Raw genomic sequence first — 20393 nt, 5'->3', positions numbered from 1 at the left:
AATCCGCTGACTGTCGGCTTTCCACTTACAGCTCCGCGACTCAAGCTTCTTGACGCCTGATTGCCCAGTTCAAAAAGAACCCAATTTGAAGCGTCGGTGACAGTTGTCAGTGTACGTAGTCCCGCCAACAGTTGCGCACAGCGCGACACGAGCTCGCGTAATGTGTGCCAGCAATACTAACAGAAGCAGGGTACCTCGTAGTGACAACCCGCGAATATATCGCAGGTATGAGTCCGCACGCCGAAATGTCGTCGAGCACGTCCGAAGGACCAGCCCCAGCCGTTCAACGAGCTTTCAACGGTTTCCTGACCGAGAACCTCAATGAAAGCCATCTCCCCACGATTGAAAACCGTTCACACCTCCGATACACTGCAGAAGATGAGCTGCACGACCTTATATGTGTCGGTTTCGGTCCAGCGTCACTAGCCATTGGTGTGGCTCTGCATGATGCTCTGGATGGGACTGATCCTTCCCTGGTGGATGTTGCGGGCCTACAAAGCAGACCACCGAAAGTCGCATTTCTCGAGAAGCAGTCGCAATTCGCGTGGCACGCTGGCATGCTTCTACCGGGTGCGAAGATGCAAATCACATTCATGAAGGACATGGCCACTATGCGAAACCCAAGAAGTGAATTCACCTTCATCAACTATCTGCACCAGAAGGACCGCTTAGTCGAGTTCGCAAACCTGAACACCTTCCTACCAGCCCGTGTGGAGTACGAGGACTACATGAAGTGGTGCGCTAGCTGGTTCGAAGAGGTGGTAGCATACAGCCAAGAAGTCATCAAGGTCATGCCCGAGAAGTCGCCAAATGGCGAGATAACCACATTCACCGTCGTCTCTCGCAACACCCTGACAGGACGCATCGAGTCGCGGAGAACCAAGCATGTCGTCATCGCTGCGGGTGGACGGCCAAATATTCCTGCGCCATTCCCGACAAACCATCCCAAGGTTGTCCACTCGTCGAAGTTTTCATACATCTCGAAGGAGATCTTGAAGGATCACAGCGCGCCTTACAGTGTGGCAGTAGTCGGAAACGGCCAGAGTGCCGCTGAGATCTTCGACTTCCTACACGCAAACTACCCCAACTCGCGAACACGAATGCTGATCAAGGGAGGAGCCCTGCGACCAAGCGACGACTCACCATTGTAAGTGAGAGATGACTGTTGCCGGACTGCCTCGCTAATATACCAGTGTCAACGAAATCTTCAACCCGTCGCGAACAGACTGCACATACGCACGCGCCCCTAAGCTTCGCGCAACTACGCTGCTGGAGGACAAGGGCACGAACTACGGCGTCGTCCGCCTTCCGCTTCTCGAACACATCTACGAGACCCTATACCTACAGCGCATCCGTCATGGTAACTCGCCCGCCGAGGAAGAGAACTGGCCGCACAGGATCATGCCATACCGTCGCGTAACCGATGTGACCGACTCCCCAGTTCGGCCGGGTGGTGTACGCCTTCAGGTACAAGACACCAGTCCATTATACTTCTCGGAGTGTGCGGGTGCCCAAGAAAGGCAGGAGACATTGGATGTCGATGCCGTCTTTGTAGCGACAGGATACCACAGGGACTTGCACGAGACGCTGCTCAAGGACGCAAGGCACCTAATGCCTAGTGGAGAGCTAGAGGGCGCCAAGTGGCAGGTGCAGAGGGACTACAAGATCAACTTCACCGAGAAGAGTGTTGGTGACGATGCCGGTGTTTGGCTGCAGGGCTGCTGTGAGACTACGCACGGTGTAAGTACTGCCTGGGCATGTTACGAAGAGGAAGATGTGCTAATCATGCGACAGTTGAGCGATACCCTTCTTTCGGTGCTTGCGACGCGTGGAGGTGAGATGGTGAGGAGCATCTTTGAGAGGCCTGCCACGTGGGACAACGGCGACGTGTTGGGCGGGTATGAGATGCGCGAGTAATGGATGGTTCGTCGGTGGATTCCATGTAACTAGGCACACTCCTCTTCCAGCTGCACATACTACTATGACGTCTTTGGTCACGCCAGCTTTTCGCCCAGCCATGTCCAATTTCGTTTGTCGTTCCAATTGCACATGTCGCTTGCACTTGCTGCGGTCCGCGGCGGGTGTGGTGAGGGAAAAAAGCAACGCTTATTTGAATTTGATATCGGTGCCTAGGGCATCCAGGGTCGCGCCTGCCTGTTTGAGGACCCTGAAGAAGGAGGCAGCCCAAAGAAGCTGCAGTCGACACAACGAGGAGCTGCGCGGCGACCGTCGTGTGCCTGCTGTATGCGTGATAATGATGAGCAAAACGGCAGAGAAAGGCAGCTGCAGCCCGCACAGTGAATGACGGCAGTCACCCCACGATGATGGGCGCGAGGAGGCTGGCCGCTTTGGTCGCTAGCGCAACCAAGGAAAGAGCCCAATTCCATGGATGTTGCAATGGCGCCGACATCAGCGCTACGCTGACCTTGAAGCCATCCTTTCCCTCTGCCTGTGCATATTCTCCTCTGCGCTTCCCGTCCGCGCATTTCTTCCCTGCGGCTGCTCCAGGCCCTGCTGCGACAGCGTACAGCCGCTGACCACGTAACACCACCCCGCAACCGCCAAACGCTCCAAGCCCGTCACCCCGAGTCCCGTACGGCCACAACAAGCGCGCTCCCCTCGAGCCCACGCCTCTTGCACCCACGACTCCAGCGCTGCGCCGCAGTCACCGTCCGCCGTAGCTCGATCCTCTCCATCAGCGGGCGCGTATCCTCGGCATGCAACACCGGCAGTGAGGACTGATTGGCGTCTCTATCCGCGACACCGTCGCTCTACACCCTTAGCCCTCGCTGCTCCCGGTTGCCATGGAACCGCAGTGGACTGCCTACTCGGAGGCACCGGGTAATCGCTACTCGCACAGCATGGCCCCGTCTCCGCACGCCTCGCGGGACGCCAGCGTGTCTTCGCAGGTCAAGCCGGACCCCTACGCAACGCCGTCACGACAGAATTCAATGCCTTTGCAATCGCCTGGCGGCACTGCTAGCCGAGGCCCCGAGTACAACGACGGCGATGGCGATGTTCCCATGGAGGACGCATACAAGCCGCGGCTGAACATGGCGCGCCCTACGCAACAGCAGAGGCAATCGCAGCAGTTCCTCCAGCAAGAGGAGAGTGCCGCCGCCCGCAGATACTCGCCCATGAACCTTTCACCTACCTCGCCCTACTCGGGCGGTGCGCAGCAGGGCGGACAGAACTACACCAGCTTTACCCCTCAGGCCCAAGCGCAGACGCAAGCCAGCCGGCAGAGCCCGACGCGCAACAATCCCTATATGTCGCCGCCCAACAACTACTACTCTCCGCCATGTAGGTTCAGCCTGTGCTTGGATATTCACATGCCTTGGCCCCCAGTACTGACAGTCTCGCTTTAGCCTCCCGACCGCATGCCCCTCAACTGCCGCCTCTACAGTCCAACATGAGCCCCGAGAGTTTCTACCCGCAATCTGCGACGGCGCAATTGAACGCGGTATACAACAGAGACGCTCGATCGCCGCGCGCCTCCTCCAGCTCAAACCCCCCACAGCTGCCTCCGCCAGGCCGAGGGCCAGTACCAAAATTCGAAAAGTGTGTCAACACCGCCGATCTGCAACCTAAGATCAATGCCCAGCCGCCCTTTCGTCGCGCAAATCCTGAGGGTGGCTTTATTAGCGTAAGTCGAACAGTGTGGGTGACAACTTCCATACTAACAGAACGTCTAGCCCCTACAAGCGCTCACTGCGCACCTGCCAATGACCTACAAGCTGTGCAACGGCGGCTTCAACTACCAATCGTCGCGCAACCCTCGCCGAGTCCTCACGAAGCCGAGCAAGGGCGTCAAGAACGACGGATACGACAACGAGGATAGCGATTACATACTCTACGTAAACGACATTCTTGGGTCAGAGGAATCAGGGCACAAGAACCGCTATCTGATTCTAGATGTGCTAGGTCAGGGTACCTTTGGGCAGGTCGTCAAGTGCCAGAACTTGAAGACACAGGAGGTTGTTGCGGTCAAGGTTATCAAGAACCGGACAGCATACTTCAACCAGAGTATGATGGAAGTGTCGGTGCTTGATTTGGTCAGTATTCACCTACAAAAACGTAGGACGGCTCTAACACGGCGCAGTTGAACAAGCAAATGGACAAGAACGATGATCATCACCTTCTGCGGCTGAAAGACACCTTCATCCACAGGCAACATCTGTGTCTGGTCTTCGAGTTGCTCAGCGTCAACTTGTACGAGCTGATCAAACAAAATCAGTTCCGTGGACTGTCCACAACCCTGGTGCGCGTGTTCGCACAGCAGCTGATCAATGGTCTCGCATTGCTTGGAAAGGCAAAGCTGATACATTGCGACTTGAAGCCCGAGAACATCTTGTTGAAGAAGTACGTAACATGTCTGACATTTGCGCGCGTCCACTGACCTGTTGCTAGCCTCGAGAGCCCAATCATCAAAATCATCGATTTCGGTTCCGCATGCGACGAACGCCAGACCGTGTACACGTACATCCAATCGCGATTCTACCGATCACCCGAAGTTCTTCTTGGTCTGCCGTATTCAGCAGCGATCGACATGTGGTCATTGGGTTGCATTGTTGTCGAGTTATTCCTCGGTCTGCCTCTGTTCCCAGGCTCGTCTGAGTACAACCAAGTGTCAAGGATAACGGAGATGCTGGGGTTACCACCGCATTGGATGCTCGAAATGGGCAAGCAATCAGGAGAGTTCTACGAGAAGTCGCAGGATGAGTATGGTCGCAAGCAATATCGGCTGAAGTCAATGGAGCAGTACTCACGGGAACATGGCACGAAGGAGCAGCCCAGCAAGAAGTACTTCTCTGCCACAACCCTGCCCGACATAATTAAGAATTATCCCATGCCGCGGAAGAACATGAAGCCAAACGAGATCGAGCGAGGTAAGCAGGCCAACAGACTGTGTCACCTTCACGGCTAACATCTCATAGAAATGGCCAACCGAGCGGCCTTTATCGACTTTGCACAGGGACTGCTGAATCTCAACCCACTAGAACGTTGGACCCCTGCGCAGGCCAAGTTACATCCGTTCATAACCCAGGCCAAGTTCACTGGTCCATTCGTACCTCCCATGACTCTAAAGTCTGGCTCAAGCAGGTCGCCTGCCCCCGGTGTTCAGGAACAGCAACGATACGAGGGCATGAGCAGACAGCGACAGCAGCAGCAACAACAGGCCGTCGCGCAACAGCAACAAGCGCAAGCAGCCCAGCATGCTGCGTATGCGAACATGCAGATGAACCAGTATGCCGCTGCACAAAGCCCGCAGGCTCAGCAAAACCCCTACAACATGTACGGCCCGAACCACCAGGGCGCTCCTCCACCATATCCTGCACAGACAGCACAATACGGTCAGCCAATGAATATGATGCAGCCACAACAGCCACGGCAATACAACCAGCCCCAGAACCTGTATGCCCAAGCTACTACCCGCGCTGGGCGGCAGCGAGCAACGACGATGGATCAACAGCAGTCGGGACAATCCGGTATCCCCCCTGCCCTTCAGAGGGTCATGAGCCACCTCGATCCCAACGCGCCTGTTCGTCTGCAACCATCACCGGCATACTACCCACCGCCACCTGATGGTGCCCCTGAAAGCGCGAGCAGCGCCGCCAGGAGAAGGGGGTCAAGGGCAGGCAATTCAAACCGCAACCAGAACTTTGTGCGAAACTTGGAAGACCGGACGCTTGAAGAAGGTTTTATGGGTCAGAATCATTGGCAGTGACGGGATGGCTTCGACGAGTAGTTCTCATATTACGAAAACAACCCTCTGCACCACGTAGAGTTGCGACGGTGGATGAGTCGCGGCGTTCTGAGTTCTCCTTGATGCACGTTTCCCTCGGAGTGCTTCCGTCAGTATCGTTGCCCAAGACTGAGATAGGGAACATGTCGCTATCGACAGGTGGAGCAGGACTCGGATGACCGCGCAGGCCGCACATGTTCCCCACGATCTGCTCAAATTGTACCACGCTCTGACGATGCACAGCGCCCTCAACTGGCTTCTGACAGGCTCTCTGCTGGGCCAGATTGATGACTCACGGCCTGCACTGGGAGTCACTGAACGAGAGAAGCTGGGTCTTGATTGAATGGTACACAACGGGGCGGACCAGATGCATGTTCAACAGCTTGGCTGGGGTCGCTAGATGTCGAGCCATGACTCGAACGTCCTCAGCAGTCGGGGAAGCGGTGGATGGCAGCACATGTACTTTTATTAGCATTCTCATAAACCTGTTTGGCTGTGTCCATGGCCATAAAAGCATACTTTCAGCTGCGATGCTCGTGATGGGGTTGGAGGATGAATGAGCTCGGTGTAGGCTGACTGTGCTATTGAATTACTAGTAGTGAACGCAATCAATGAACGTCAATACCAACGCTTTGGACGCGGTGCAGACTTGCATGGTTAGAGTGATTGTCCTAGCGTATGGTGGTGAAGGCGTTCGCGTCTGCTTAGGGTTAGGCGCGGGGCACACAGTCATGGCTTGGCGCTGGCTCGAAATTCGGCTCCGGAAAGTTCAACCAAGGCGGCAGTGACTCTGGTCAACCCACACGGCGCCCGCCACACATATTACCCTCGACCCCTCCGGCAAATCCCTACTCTCGAGCACTGCAACCATGGCGTCACGATTCTTTGCCGCCAGCGACAGCTCCTCGGACGAGTCCAGCGAGGAGGAGCTCTACTCCAACGACGAGGAGTCTGAGCAGGAAGACAGCGACAAGGACTCGGACGAGGAATCCGATGACGACGACTCGTCCGACTCTGGATCCGAAACCGGAGCCAACCGCTTCTTGAAGGACGCCTCGAGCGACAGCGACAGCGACGACGAGGATGTGAACAAGGTGCTGAAGAGTGCCAAGGACAAGCGCTTCGACGAGCTCGAGGCGACCATCCGGCTCATTGAGAACGCGCAGAAGATCAACGACTGGGCTGTCATTTCCGAGCGTACGTCTAATTCCGAAGTGGCTCTGGGGGTAGCATAGAACATGGTGGCGGGGTACACAAACAGTGCTGACATGCGTTATACAGAGTTCGACAAGCTCATCCGCCAGGTGCCTACTCTGACCAAGCAGAACGATGGCAAGGTCCCCAAGCTGTACATCCAGGCCGTTGCCGACCTCGAGACGGTTGTCCTCGAGACCCACGAGAAGCAGAAGGTCACCCCCAAGAAGATGAACGCTGTCAACGGCCGCGGTTTCAACGCTGTCCGCCAGAAGATCAAGAAGCACAACCGCGACTTTGAAAAGGACATCAACGCCTACCGGGAGAACAAGGAGGACTTTATGCGCGAGGAGGAGGAAGTGGTTCAAGCACCCAAGGAAAAGAAGAAGAAGAACAAGATCCCTCAACTCGGCACCGAGGTCGTTGAGGAGGCCACTGACGACGGCTTCATCACAGTCGGAGCTGGTGGCAAGGCTGTCCTGTACACGGCTGAGGGTATTCTCAAGCACCTGCGCGCCATTGTCGAGCAGCGTGGTCGCAAGAACTCGGACAAGCTGGAGCACATCCGGACACTGGAGAAGCTGTTCGACGTCGCCGTCAATGACTACCAAAAGGTCCGCGTTCTTTTGACCCTCATCTCGACGCGCTTCGATTTGACGTCTGGTACTGCCAGCCACATGCACCAAGATCAGTGGAAGCTGTGAGTACCTTTGGCCTGACATGTTCGCCATTTGCTAACACAACGCAGGGCCGACCAGGAATTTGGAAAGCTCCTTGAGATTCTTGAGAACAGCAACGAGATTGTTGTCATCGAGAACGCCGAGGAATGGGAGGACGACGAGAAGCTGCCCACCATTACACCCGGCGAGATCTTCCGCATCCCAGGAAGCGTCGTCTCTTTCGTTGAGAGGCTCGACGACGAGCTCACCCGCTCGCTGCAGCACATCGACCCACACACTTCCGAGTACATTGAACGGTTGACCGACGAGGCTCTGCTGTACGCTCAGCTGGTGCGCACCCTGGTATACGTTGAGAGCATGAAGAAGAACCCAAGCCTGGAACTTCCACAAGAGCCACTGAACCGCATTGTTATGCGGAGATTGGAACACGTCTACTTCAAGGTAAGAAACACGCCGTTTTCTGCTTTCTATGCTAACGTCCATAGCCCTCCCAAGTTATCACTATCCTCGAGAACAACGTCTGGAAGGCGATCCCGGAGAGCCTTGACTCCGAGATCACCCCCCGCGCCATCTCCAACGACACCGCCTCCCTCGTACAAACTCTTTGCACATACCTCTTCCAGAACAGTGAGGGCATCATCCGCGCTCGCGCCATGTTGTGCCAGATCTACTTCCTGTCTCTGCACGACCAGTACTACAAGGCTCGCGACATGATGCTCATGTCGCATTTGCAAGAGACCATTAGCAACTTTGACGTCAACACACAGATTCTCTTCAACCGCGCGCTGGTCCAAGTCGGTCTCTGCGCGTTCCGTGCCGGTCTCGTCTACGAGGCACAAACCTCGCTGCAGGAGATCTGCGGTAGCAACAGGCAGAAGGAGCTGCTTGCACAAGGTCTGCAGATGCAGCGATACTCCCAGATCTCGCCCGAGCAAGAGCGTCTCGAGCGTCAACGGCAACTTCCTTTCCACATGCACATCAACCTTGAGCTGCTAGAGTGCGTCTACCTGACCTGCTCCATGTTGCTTGAGATTCCTCTTCTCGCACAGCTTGGCTCCTCGCCCGACCTGAGGAAGCGAGTCATCAGCAAGACCTACCGCCGTCTCTTAGAGTACCATGAGCGCCAGATCTTCACTGGTCCTCCTGAGAACACGCGTGATCACGTCATGCAGGCGTCCAAGGCACTGTCTGCTGGTGAATGGAAGAAGGCAGCGGAGTTCATCAACTCGATCAAGATCTGGGAGCTCATGGCCGACTCGGAGAAGATTAAGGAGATGCTTTCCTCGCAAATCCAGGAAGAGGGTCTCCGGACATATCTCTTCACATACGCACCTTTCTACGACACGCTCTCCATCACCACACTGGCGGGTATGTTCGAGCTGTCGGAGCGCAAAGTCTCCGCAGTCGTCTCCAAGATGATTTCACACGAGGAGCTCGCTGCCGCTCTCGACCAAGTCAACTCCGCCATCATCTTCAGGAAGGGTGTTGAGCTGTCAAGACTACAGACGCTCGCGCTTAGCTTGTCAGACAAGGCATCCGGTCTCATCGAGTCGAACGAGAAGACACTGGAGCAACGCACACAAGGAACCGCCAACGCCTTTGAGAGGCAAGGTGGACGTGGCGGTCGTGGTGGCCGAGGAGGCGGCCGTGGTGGTGGTGGTCGCGGCGGAGGTGGACCACGGGGTGGAAGGAATCAACAGTTCACTGGCGGTGCTTTGGGACGTGCGATCCAGGCTTAGACGTAGATACCTCGTCTTCTAGGAGGCAACGTAGGGTCATGGGCGGCGAATACGGTTTTGTCGGACTACACCTTTGGTAGCTCCGTGGTAATGCGAATGCTTTTCAGCTAGATCATGAGAGCGAATGCAGGAATGAAAAGTACGCAAAAAGCACATCATGTTTGGCCGCGTAGTCTTTGACATTGGTGGTTGATGGATGTGTAAATAAAATGTATATGATCGCAGTCCTGACAGTTCCCAACACACTTGGATTTGACTTTGTATAGCCATCCATCCTTCGAGGGTGTTAAAGTGCCTAAATGTAAGGCGATGAAGTGGAAATTTGCCTTGGTACAATTGTGCTGCATCGGGTGTGTTGAGTAGTGTGCTGAAACACCTTCATCAACATGGCTTTGCATAGCGAATTAGATACTCCGGAGGGATTAGAGTGAGGGCGATAATGTGACAAGGAGTCTTTCGTATCTTCTGCGAAAGTGTTCAAAGCATGCGACAATATGTCAACTCTCGGGCTTTACGTGCTGTGTGTATCTTAGCCCGTATATCTTAAGTTTAAAAGCAGCTAATAAATAACCCTACACGCTGCTTCTTGCGTCTCTGAGATGAGTTAATATGGTAAAGGTAGCGTCGTTGAGCAGCACTATCCGCCTCTCTTTGGGCGGTATATCTTGCGAGCAAAAATTGTCTAATCAACTAAGAATAACAAAAAGCTAGACAGTCGAATAGAGGTATTCTAGCTGCCAGACGTCTGCAGGGGCAAAAAGATATGGACGGGCGGGTGATCTACCGACTTTGTTAGCAACTGTGCTCGAACTCGTTCAATTCACTGTCTTACCGAAACCCGGACCTTCCGCAATTGTTTTCAAGTCTTCTGCACTAGGTCTAGTGCGAAAAGCCTTGCAAAGCGGACTACTTAAGTCAGTACTTGTGTCGCATACACTCTGCACAAGGTGATAACTAACCGCTCTACCACTGAGCCACACGCCCTGGTGTCTTGAAGACTGGTGTTGATGGAGATTTGTGGAATTAGAACGTATGCAATGTTGGGTGGAAGCGGGGAAGAGCCACTCACCGTACGACAAACTAACCAACCGAAGAACAACTCCTCTTCTAACCAGTGGCCCAAAGGTGGGGCTGTTGGAATGTGGAATCCGAATGGTATCCGATTGTTGGCCGAACCATACGTTTGTATGGAGTCAAACCGGGGATAGAGATCTTGAACATTGAAGACGACACGATAGCAACTGTTTGAGCGACGAGCAATGATGTATTGCGAGCATAAAAACAGTAGTAAATGACTTTGTAAATGTATATTGCTTTAGATCTTGTTAGCCTTCGCTCTGGTAAGGACGTCGACTATAACGCATCTTTCCACTTTCTTTTCCTCAAGACAATAGCCTAGAAACACCAGTACCCCATACTTATTGCGCATTATGTCCATACTGCGAGCTTCGATGTCGTCGTCGTTCCATCACACGTGCCAGGGGAACGACGGAGTTACCGGCCCGCCAAGACCCTGTCGATCCATCGCAGACACGCGACTTGAGAACACGAGACGAAACCACATGGCAGCCGCACCCCTCCACATCGGTGAACCATGAAGCTACGAATAGCCTCTGCATGGCACACCCTCGCCGTTCTGCTTCTGCTGGGCGGAGCAGCCCAGGCTTCATTGGGTGACAGACTGCCCGATTTCAAGGACTGTGTTCAAGTACGTGTAGATGGAGTTGCGCTTTGGCTGGAGACATGAGCAAGGAGAATGCGCCTTCACCGACTTGAGACATGTAACTAACTGCTCATCTACAGGTGTGTAAAGAAGCCAATTGCGGTCCAGATGGCACGTCAATACGTATGCCCACCCTAATCACCCTCCTCCACGCCTACTCACACGCGCAGCCTTCCACCGCCGCCTGCTCCTCTGGGACTGTCCCTCAGAATGCGACTACACGTGTCAGCACATCATAACCACCCAACGCCTCGCGCGCGACCCTCCCTACATGCAACCCATCTACCAATTCCACGGCAAATGGCCCTTCTACCGCTTCATGGGCATGCAAGAGCCGTTTAGCGTCATCTTCTCCCTCTTCAACTACCTCGCGCACGACTGGGGCATGTCGCAGCTCCGCGACAAGATTCCCGCGTCGTACCCGCTGCGGAAATACTACCTGTGGTTTGGCTACGTGGGCCTGGCGAGCTGGACGTTCAGCATGATATTCCATACCAGAGACTTTGGGGTCACGGAGAAGCTGGACTACTTCGCTGCGGGCGCGAATGTTCTGTATGGGCTGTACTATGCGCCCATCAGAGTGTTCCGACTCGACAGGAAGGAGCCGAGGAAACAGAGCTTGCTGAGGCTCTGGACGGGACTGTGCATTACGTTGTATACGTTGCATGTCTTGTACCTCTCGCTCTGGTCCTGGGATTACACGTACAACATGGCTGCCAATGTCGCTGTTGGTATCGTGTCCAACCTGCTTTGGAGCGGCTTCAGTTACGTTCAGTATCAGAAGATTGGGAGGACCTGGGCTGTCTGGCCGGGTCTGTGTGTTGCCTGGATCATCTTGGCTATGAGCCTGGAGCTGTTGGACTTCCCGCCCTGGATGGGCATGGTTGATGCGCACAGCCTGTGGCATCTGGGTACGGTGTTGCCGACCGTTTTGTGGTACAAGTGAGTTACAATCTCACGTCAACATGTTTCCAAGGCTAACAGCTTCCAGCTTCCTCATCAGAGACGCTCAGGAAGACATTGCAGGTACGCGCCTCAAGGATTGATGGACGCGCTCGCTTCCTGACGAGACTACCATCCGCCTGCTGTCAATGGCTCCGTCGCTTACCATACTCGTTTCCAGGAAAACTACCTACTGCTGGTTATGGCGCTGGAGCTTGGAAAGACAAGAGCTAGTTTCACTCTTGACAGTCGCATCGAGTGTGTTCAGACAGGCCACAACAATACAAATACCGCGTCCTTCTGTGGGCTCACAGTACTGTGTACATGGATAATGGAAACGACTTGCATAATGGGACGACATTTCCAAAGGGGAAACCCCAGAGACCACGGACGCTCTGTCGTGAAGCTCGTAAAATCATGATATAGAATGTTTGTACCAGCCGGTACCCAGCGCAAACGCCCAGGACTAGCCGTCGCAGTGACTGCGATAATGAAAACCCCAGTAATCTGACATGAAGCGAAAGTCATCAATCCTGCTCTCCCATTCCATACCTATTCATCGGGAATCTGCAAGGGTCCCTGATTCCACTCACCGCCTTCCAATCCTAAGATGTATTAGTATGACTACAGCATTGAATCAGGAGGGAAGCCCAGCATACCTCGCGTGAAAGCCGTAATATCATCGCCTTCCGTCTGATAAAAGACATACAGGCTGTCCCACACCGTCTCCTCCCCACGCTTCTCAGCAAATGCAGTGACAGTGAGATGTGTACCCCCAAGCCCAAGTACTGGGCCGGCGGGATTAGTAATAGCAAACGTCTCGTTTGCGAGGAACGTCGTGTTCTCGGCTTGGTACGTAACGTTGTATCCTCTGATACTTCGATCCGCCATTTGTGCGTAAAAGTATGTTGTGTAGCCCAGCGACGTGATGGGATACACGTCCTGTATGGTGCCCATGGTGGCGTTTTGCCACGAGTTGATGGGATGGGTTTCTGTGGACGTCAGGTTTTCATTCGTGTCTTTCCACCAGAACTCGACGTCGTTGTCCTTGTTGTTCAGCATGGCGTAGGATGTGGAGCCAGCACCCCAGCTGTAGCAGCCGACGCCGCCGTGGCCATTGAAACCAGACCATTTATCGGTCGCGATCCAGGTTTCCTCCGCTTGGCCACTGTACCAAGCATATTGCTGAAACGTCGATTCGTCGATGGCGTACCAGATGTTCTGTTGTAATGATGATGGTGTCAGCGTATCAACTCAAGTAACTCTACAAACATGGAACTTACCATGCCCTTTCGTCCTGTAAATGGGACTGTGTTATTTAGACCAGAAGCGGTGGGGAATTCTGTAAAGTCAGTGTCACCATAGAAGTCACCCTTCCAGCACGCCTGCAGCCCAGTGGTCGGCGAGTCGAATGCTTTGAGGTTGAGGTCGCTGAGTGGTCCGGGCTCCCAGATGTCGGTGACGTTGGTTTGCGTCAGTTGCTTGACTGTGTTGTTCTTGTCAATGTAGAAGATGTGGAACTACTCGTAGTTAGTACATCTACTCGAGAAGAAGACTAAGAAGGGGTCAAAGTCAGTTTCAGAGTACTCACAAATTGGGTTTCATTGATGGCGAACGCGACCGCGGATATGGGCGATGCGTCCTTTGCATCACTGGCCACAGTCTGAGCTTTGGTTCCACCAATCCATTGCCTATCTGTGGTATATTGCATGAATCGGATGTCGCCTGTATGATGCTGGAAGTAGAGCGTGAAGATTCGTCGTTGGCCTTTATTCCACGACTCTCCAGCTAGAGCGATACCAGTGCCGTCTGGGAGGAAGTAGATACAAGGTTAGTGTGCATTTCACATTCACCTTACAGATATGTACTCACTGAATACACCCTTTTTCGACATATACTCGGCGTTGAGAGAACCGCCGATGCATGATTCTGGGTTATCGCGACAGAAAGGATGAACAATGTCCTTATGTCTGCGTTGCGTTAGAATAAGGAGTGCATGAAGAAGTACACTTGTTGAAACTTACGACTCCTTCTTCCTTAGACCCAAACCCAGACCGAGTCCCAAGCCAAGACCGATGAGTGCAAGAACACCGAGACCAATGAGGATGAAGAAAGTGCGCTTCTTCATGCCACATCTTCGATCGTCTTTTGGTGGCACTGGATGGGCAGGTTCATGATAACTCTCATACGAGTCGACATGCTCTTTGAAACCGTAGGGCCGGATGTTTGGAGACGTGATGGTAGTGCCTCCATGCGATGAAGGTGACATTGGTCGGCCTCCATGAGGGTAGTGACTGAACTGGCCGGGCACTCTGCACATTCGTGGATGAAGTCAGTGTGTGTATCACAAGTAGTTAGTACAGGGCACATACACTTGAGGTCCGGAGAAGTCTGGAGTAGGCGTGCCTATTGGGTCGAGTGTGCTATACGGAGTCTCTTTCTCTGTCGAATACCTGCTATAGCGTTAGATTATGGGCCAAGAAGCGGCCGTGCGGTGTGATGATTACATTGGAAAAGACAATGGGAGAGATCAGACTTACCCTTCTTTGTATGCCTCATAGTTCTGCGGCTGTGGAGACTGATGGTACTCTTGTTCATATGGTAGTGGGGGTGAGACTGCTGGCGAGGTGTTCGAGTTGGAGTAGGGTTGTGAAGAACCATCGACTGGGTATATCTGATTGTGTTCCTGGAAGTGCGAAGGTGGGCTCCACTGGCTATCGGCATAGCTTCGGGGACTGCTCATGTCCTCGCGATATTCTTCACGTCGATCCATTTTGCCTGATAGAAGGTACTAGGTATGAAGGGTGGATCGGAATCTTGAGGGAACAGCGAGCTCACTAGCTTTGAGCTTGCCCGGGTGGGCAAGAGACATGACCCAAATGCAGCTGCGCCTTCAGGAAATGCAAGAGAAGTGCTGACGGGTAAGGACAGGGTAGCATGCATACCTGAGCGCGCCTGAGTGCTTCTGGGTTGTGGATCATCCGGACTTAGGTTAGGGCATGTCTACCGCACAACAGTAAGCACAACAGTTAGCAATTAGCATGTACCTAGTCATGACAAGGACCAATTGGGGTTCGTGAGGCTTGCTGTCAGCACCATCGCATCCACAGTTCATTCAACGAACACATCATCATTCGTTGAATGCTAGTTGTGGTTCGATCGCGCGCATAGTGATGGGAATGGAGCCGAGCATTTCATTCTATTCAGCCGCTATATGTCTACCCTAAGCACTCCATAGCCCAAAAGATCCAACAAGAAAAGAGTTGTACAGTATTGCTCTCACGACGGACCTGTATCGCATGATACATCCGCCCATCTGTTTCGATTGCGAGAACATAACCTTCTCGTCGGAGATGTAGCGTTGTGGCTTTCGGTAGAAGCCAAAGTTCAGCCCTGGACTAGGGTCGGGCTGAAAGCAGGACTAATATTAGGTTCGTGATTTGCTGGGTCCAGTCATGCTCCATACCATCTCGCTTGGCCCGGAAAAGCCGAGAATATGTCAGCTGAAGGAGACAAAATCGTTCGTTCGTTATACAGGTGTGGTGGGTCAGACGGCGAGGTCTTCGTCTAGATTGCAGCGTTGTGCGGGAGCGTCCGGTAACCCCGCAAACCAACCTCCAGAACCTGGTGTCGCATTGTAGCAGTGGGTAGAGGAGTATGCACTCAACCGATGTGCGACGCTATGAATCTCACCGAGGAAGCCAATATGCGAAGGCCCAATTACTAATATGAAGGCCGCTGTGACTGGTTGGGAAGGTGTACGTACCCAGATACACAACTTTGCGGCTGTTCGGAAAGTCCGCGCTGCGCGTTCGAACCATATTTCGGGCTGAGCTCATCGTGGTAGGCTTGAGTTCCACGAGGTGTGGTGACTTAATGGTAAACCTGGCTCACCGGTTGGTGCACAGCATGTGTGATTTGATCGTCTGGTGGAGAGCCGACCTGGCGATGCTCACCCTGTCAACTTGGATGCTATCAGCAACGTACGACATTATTTGCGCACCAAAGCGGATACAATAAGGAATGTGGGACATAAGAGCAGTTACAGGAGGAGCGAGGCTCCAACAGTAGGCTGTGTCTCTATCCGGATGTTTTTCTGTAGCCTCATTAAGGGCATCATGTATCCGAGCGTGCTTCTGAAAGTCGCCGACGACTATGAAGCCGGAGACTTATTGCAAACCAGTGCAAATCCAATGGGGTGCTCATGGAGCAATCAGTGGAATATGACCTGTATAAGTACGCTTCGCAGAGCACACAGCAAGGCGCAGCATCACGTTGCGACGCGAGACCTTTGAGCAATATGTCAGCTCCACACCACGAGAAAGACACAGGGTGAGTTGTACCATCCGCAGACGCTGCAGTACTGCATCAGCTAAAAGCGTGTCAGGCAGGTGTCAGACTGGTTTGAAGAGCGCCCAATAAACAAGGCCAGCCGTCAACAGATTGCTCGTGTACTTGTCGATAGGATCGCTTTTGTAGGCATCGACTGGGCTAAGCCTCCGGGTGGCACAGAAACGGGCAAGGCAGTGCACATGCTGGACTATGCGTGCGGGCCCGGGTTCATGGTAAGTTCTAGCTGTACGAAGTGCATGTGAGACATATACTGACTTCGTACCTCCCTGCAGAGCAAAGTTCGTACACTTGCGTACAATACGCAGGTCCCTCGTTGATCGTAAATCAGATATTCGGACCATACGTATCTTCCATACACGCAGTTGATGTATCTCGTACCATGATTGAGAAGTACATCAACAACATAGACACGTTCGGCCTTAGACGCGAAAATATTGCAGGCACGGTCGGCAACTTGCTGTCAGACCCGATCGAGCCTTCTTCGCTCGACAGCGAAGAGTATAGCAATTTCGACCTCATCACAGTCGGCGCAGCTTTGCACCATTTTCCCTCTGCAAAGGACGCTCTCCGGCTCTTAGGGCAGAGGCTGAAGCCTGGAGGCGTCCTTCTCATTCAGGATCTGTACAGCTACGTTGTAAGCGAAGCTGTGCAAGAGACAGGCAAAGCGAAACATACGCAACAGAAGGAAAGTGACATGGCATCGATGATGCGGGAGGCTGGGTTGGTCGGTTTCCGCTTTGAGGTGCTGCAGGGAAACTTCGAGATTGAGCTACCAAGCGAGGAGGTGGGCCAGATTCAGTGCTTCATGGCGAGGGCTGCGAGGCCGCTGAGCTAGACCTAGAGATATTTGATACCATAGGCGTTGTTGCGGTAGTTTCGTATGCGAATCCCATACCTAGGTAGTTATATCTTGTCTGGCGGTCAAGTCATTCGTGAGGAAGTGAGAGGTGGTGTGGCGTATGTGTGGCTGAGGGGCTCCGCGACAGGATGATGCGCTAATCTGCACTAGCGCGAACCAAATGAGTCAGGGGGTCATGACGAAACGCCCGCACCGTCCATTCGATAGTGTCGAGCCCAGCCCACGAAAGCTGACCCTTTCACACCCACACGCCCCTACGCCCCTACCCACACTGAAGACGCGATATTACTCGCGATCGACAGTGAAGCCCAGCAGAGAGCCGCCTCACAAGTCATTCATAGCAGACGCGTCTGCCCCGCCTTCGTCTTCACAGCAGCCGCCCTCCCCCACATCCGCACCCGACGCCGGCCCAAGTCGACGGCAACCCCCGCGCGACACATCGCGAAATTTCCACTCCACCCAGCAAAGCGACAGGAATGGATTATATCTGCCCGAGAATCATGGCTTTTTTCTGGTACTCCAATCTCCCCAAGATCGCGAAGTTGGGCGACGACGTCCGCACTGGTCACCGCGTCTGAGCGCGACACTGCCACTCCGAACATCTCTATACACCTATAGCCTCCTGGCGTAGACGTCAGACTTTGAGGGAGCGTTTCAAGCGGAAACGCAGAGACAGTCGCGCTCACAAGTTGCGACTTGTGACAAAGGACGTCCAACCGATCCGAAACAATCTTCGCCTCCACCCTTCACAGCGCGCGCACAAACATCACGACCGTGCTTGCAGCAGTGAACGAACAGAGGCTCGTCCAAAAGACATCTGCGCAACCGAGAGTTTCCCTGGTACCAGCGGTCACATTCCCCGCAAACGAACCGCTCAACCGTGGTAGTGCTGCACCCGTGACTTTCCTCAGGGACCACCTGGACACGCACTACATCTGTCGGACGAGACTGTGAACACTCCTAGCATACACAGCAACAGCAGTCAATCTCCATCGCCCCGCGACACGTCTACGGCACCACAAGTCCTGCTCTCTACCTGCACGTCACTGACCTGCCCTTACCACGCAACACACAACGCCACCATGGCTTGCACCAAGATACCCGCGAGCGTCATCATGCCGCCCCGCGAGCTGAAGCAGTACAAGCGATGGCAGTGTCTGCACACGAATACTAGGCCAGCTGAGCAAGGCTACATCCCCACAGCACGCGAATATGAAGACTTCCACCAGTGGTTGAAACGACAAGACTCTGGATACTTCTCAGACCCATTTGACGACATCTCCGGTCACATTACCCACGGACGTTCTTCGGAAACGTCATCCTCCTTCGAATCGCCAGTCGCATCGATATGTCAGCATCCTATGCACCCTGTAGCAGCCGGCCAGCTACAATCACGATGTCCCGTCTGTATCATCGACCTGCACATCAGATACATGAATGTATTGTCAGAGGCTCTCGAAAGCGCAGGCGGTTGCGCGCCATCTTGTACACTCACCAGCTCAGAACACCAACACACCGTTTACAGCGCCTGGTGCAAGGGGAAGATCGGCACACTCAAGGAGCTATCGAGACTTGAGCTCATGGCCGAAGAAGAAGCTTCATGGTCTGCGCAGCATCCAGAGGTCGCGCACGAAGACGTGCGAACCGCAGCGAAGGCCGTGGAGCTATACTGGTCAGAGACTACGGGTTGCTTAGAAAAGCGACCGCGATCGAACAAACAGGCTGCAGTTGTCTTTGCCCCGGACACCGATTTCGAGCCCGGACGACCCAATCCGTACTTCCATAGGCGATCGCCGCGCTACGAGCCTGGGAAACACACAGTTGTTGAGGAAGGGGAACAAGAAGATGATGTCTCAGAGGATTCGGAAGACTACTCTCACGGAAAGATACACCATGTCGGCTCAACAGACGAGTCAAGCAACATTACTTCGTGGTCTGAGGCAGAGGAGTCACAAGCCGTCCTTGACTCAACCTGCGAGATCGAGGAGGATGATGGAGACAGTGACTGGGAAGATGTTGACTCTGACGAGGACAACTCTGACTGCGAAAGCGAATTCAGTGACAGTGACTGCGCATACTTCAAGATTGAGGAAGAAGCGAGCTTCATCGTCTTTGGCGACGACTGAGCTGATCCACAGCGATCTACCTCATACACTCATCGCTACGCGGCCACCCAAAGACAGCCTCACACGAAGCGATCGCTACGAATCATGTACATATACCCAAGATAAGAAGTAGAGGCACGAAGGACTGTGTCGGGGAGGAGGATAGAGAGGCAAAGCATACAAACAGGTCTCCAACAAAGGCTGGCAGATGTCGCGCGGCGCGGACGTGAAGAGCAGCGGCGGACTTGATAGCACACATGTGAGTGATCGGAAAGACACTCATCATCGTCAATGACAATAATTCATTATTCTGACACGCCTGATCCATCTCCATGACTCTTTTCTCTTCATCCTCAAAGCATCATTGCAAGTCAATCCCACGCATCCCTTCATCACCGCGACATCGCGTCGGCACATCCAATCCAACACCATGGCCTCACTCGTGATGTCTGCATTTGGCGCTCTCGGCTTTGACGTACAGAGCTGCTGCAACGAGCTCGCCTTCTATGCCCTGAGAGCAGATCAGTATCACGATGCCTACAAAGGATGGTACGCAGCCTTCTGTAATCGCAACACACCTCCCGATGTCCACGACGACGACTGGTACGACGCTCTCGCACTCATCGGTCTAAGCCTGCACCTCGACACGCACCCTAAGAAAGCCACAAGGTACCTCAAAGAAGCGCTCGCGTACACAGAGAAGACGCTTTCCCATAACAACAAAAGACTGTCCGAGACCCTGGTCAGATTCGCAAGAGCGCTGGTCGCTCAGCACGACTACAAGAAAGCGGAGCCTTTATTTCGACGTGCGCTAGCTAGCTATAGAGAGATATTCCCAGAAGAACATGAAGAGGTGATGCAGATCTCTAATGAGTTCGCGTACAGCCTTGCATGTCAGGGCACTTCTCGCGCAGTACAGGAAGCGGAGAGAGTGGCGCGGCAGACCTTGGAGGCAAGAGAGAGAGTTTTGAGCAGGCTACAGCAGGCGACGGTGGAGAGCGTTTGGACGTTGGGGTTTGTTATGGAGAAGGCTGGGAAGAGAGGGGACGCGA

The 20393-nt window shown here is 53.7% G+C and overlaps 7 protein-coding genes across 7 annotated transcripts; 6 read left to right on the top strand and 1 right to left on the bottom strand.

The window, feature by feature from the left end:
- Positions 1-227: 227 nt before the first annotated feature.
- SIDA2 (L-ornithine N(5)-monooxygenase) lies at positions 228-1917 on the top strand (the record flags this gene model as incomplete). Its single annotated transcript, XM_049394831.1, has 3 exons — positions 228-1147; positions 1194-1740; positions 1795-1917. 3 exons carry the CDS (start codon positions 228-230, stop codon positions 1915-1917), a joined length of 1590 nt encoding a protein of 529 aa, XP_049258695.1.
- An 887-nt stretch (positions 1918-2804) lies between these two features.
- Positions 2805-5728, top strand: J4E88_001158 (uncharacterized protein; the record flags this gene model as incomplete). The annotated part of the gene is made up of 6 exons (XM_049394830.1): positions 2805-3303; positions 3369-3646; positions 3696-4055; positions 4103-4362; positions 4411-4889; positions 4938-5728. 6 exons carry the CDS (start codon positions 2805-2807, stop codon positions 5726-5728), a joined length of 2667 nt encoding a protein of 888 aa, XP_049258694.1.
- Positions 5729-6615: 887 nt separating this feature from the next.
- Positions 6616-9359, top strand: NIP1 (Translation initiation factor 3 subunit c; the record flags this gene model as incomplete). Its single annotated transcript, XM_049394829.1, has 4 exons — positions 6616-6943; positions 7028-7640; positions 7689-8061; positions 8106-9359. The coding sequence occupies 4 exons, from the start codon at positions 6616-6618 to the stop codon at positions 9357-9359; spliced, it is 2568 nt and encodes an 855-aa protein (XP_049258693.1).
- Positions 9360-10953: 1594 nt separating this feature from the next.
- On the top strand, positions 10954-12128 carry J4E88_001156 (uncharacterized protein; the record flags this gene model as incomplete). Its single annotated transcript, XM_049394828.1, has 4 exons — positions 10954-11067; positions 11163-11205; positions 11253-12024; positions 12074-12128. 4 exons carry the CDS (start codon positions 10954-10956, stop codon positions 12126-12128), a joined length of 984 nt encoding a protein of 327 aa, XP_049258692.1.
- Positions 12129-12576: 448 nt separating this feature from the next.
- Positions 12577-14797, bottom strand: J4E88_001155 (uncharacterized protein; the record flags this gene model as incomplete). Its single annotated transcript, XM_049394827.1, has 8 exons — positions 12577-12629; positions 12684-13245; positions 13308-13544; positions 13616-13833; positions 13897-13994; positions 14049-14336; positions 14397-14477; positions 14565-14797. 8 exons carry the CDS (start codon positions 14795-14797, stop codon positions 12577-12579), a joined length of 1770 nt encoding a protein of 589 aa, XP_049258691.1.
- A 1527-nt stretch (positions 14798-16324) lies between these two features.
- On the top strand, positions 16325-17212 carry J4E88_001154 (uncharacterized protein; the record flags this gene model as incomplete). Its single annotated transcript, XM_049394826.1, has 3 exons — positions 16325-16356; positions 16490-16589; positions 16706-17212. The coding sequence occupies 3 exons, from the start codon at positions 16325-16327 to the stop codon at positions 17210-17212; spliced, it is 639 nt and encodes a 212-aa protein (XP_049258690.1).
- Positions 17213-18318: 1106 nt separating this feature from the next.
- On the top strand, positions 18319-19362 carry J4E88_001153 (uncharacterized protein; the record flags this gene model as incomplete). Its single annotated transcript, XM_049394825.1, has 1 exon — positions 18319-19362. One exon carries the CDS (start codon positions 18319-18321, stop codon positions 19360-19362), a length of 1044 nt encoding a protein of 347 aa, XP_049258689.1.
- Between the last annotated feature and the right edge of the window lie 1031 nt (positions 19363-20393).

The sequence above is a fragment of the Alternaria novae-zelandiae genome (genome assembly GCF_023758075.1).
Source record: "Alternaria novae-zelandiae strain BMP 2774 chromosome Unknown scaffold_2, whole genome shotgun sequence".
NCBI lineage: Eukaryota > Fungi > Ascomycota > Dothideomycetes > Pleosporales > Pleosporaceae > Alternaria > Alternaria novae-zelandiae.
Note: the sequence above shows the minus strand (reverse complement) of the source record. Positions and strands in the feature narration are given on the sequence as shown.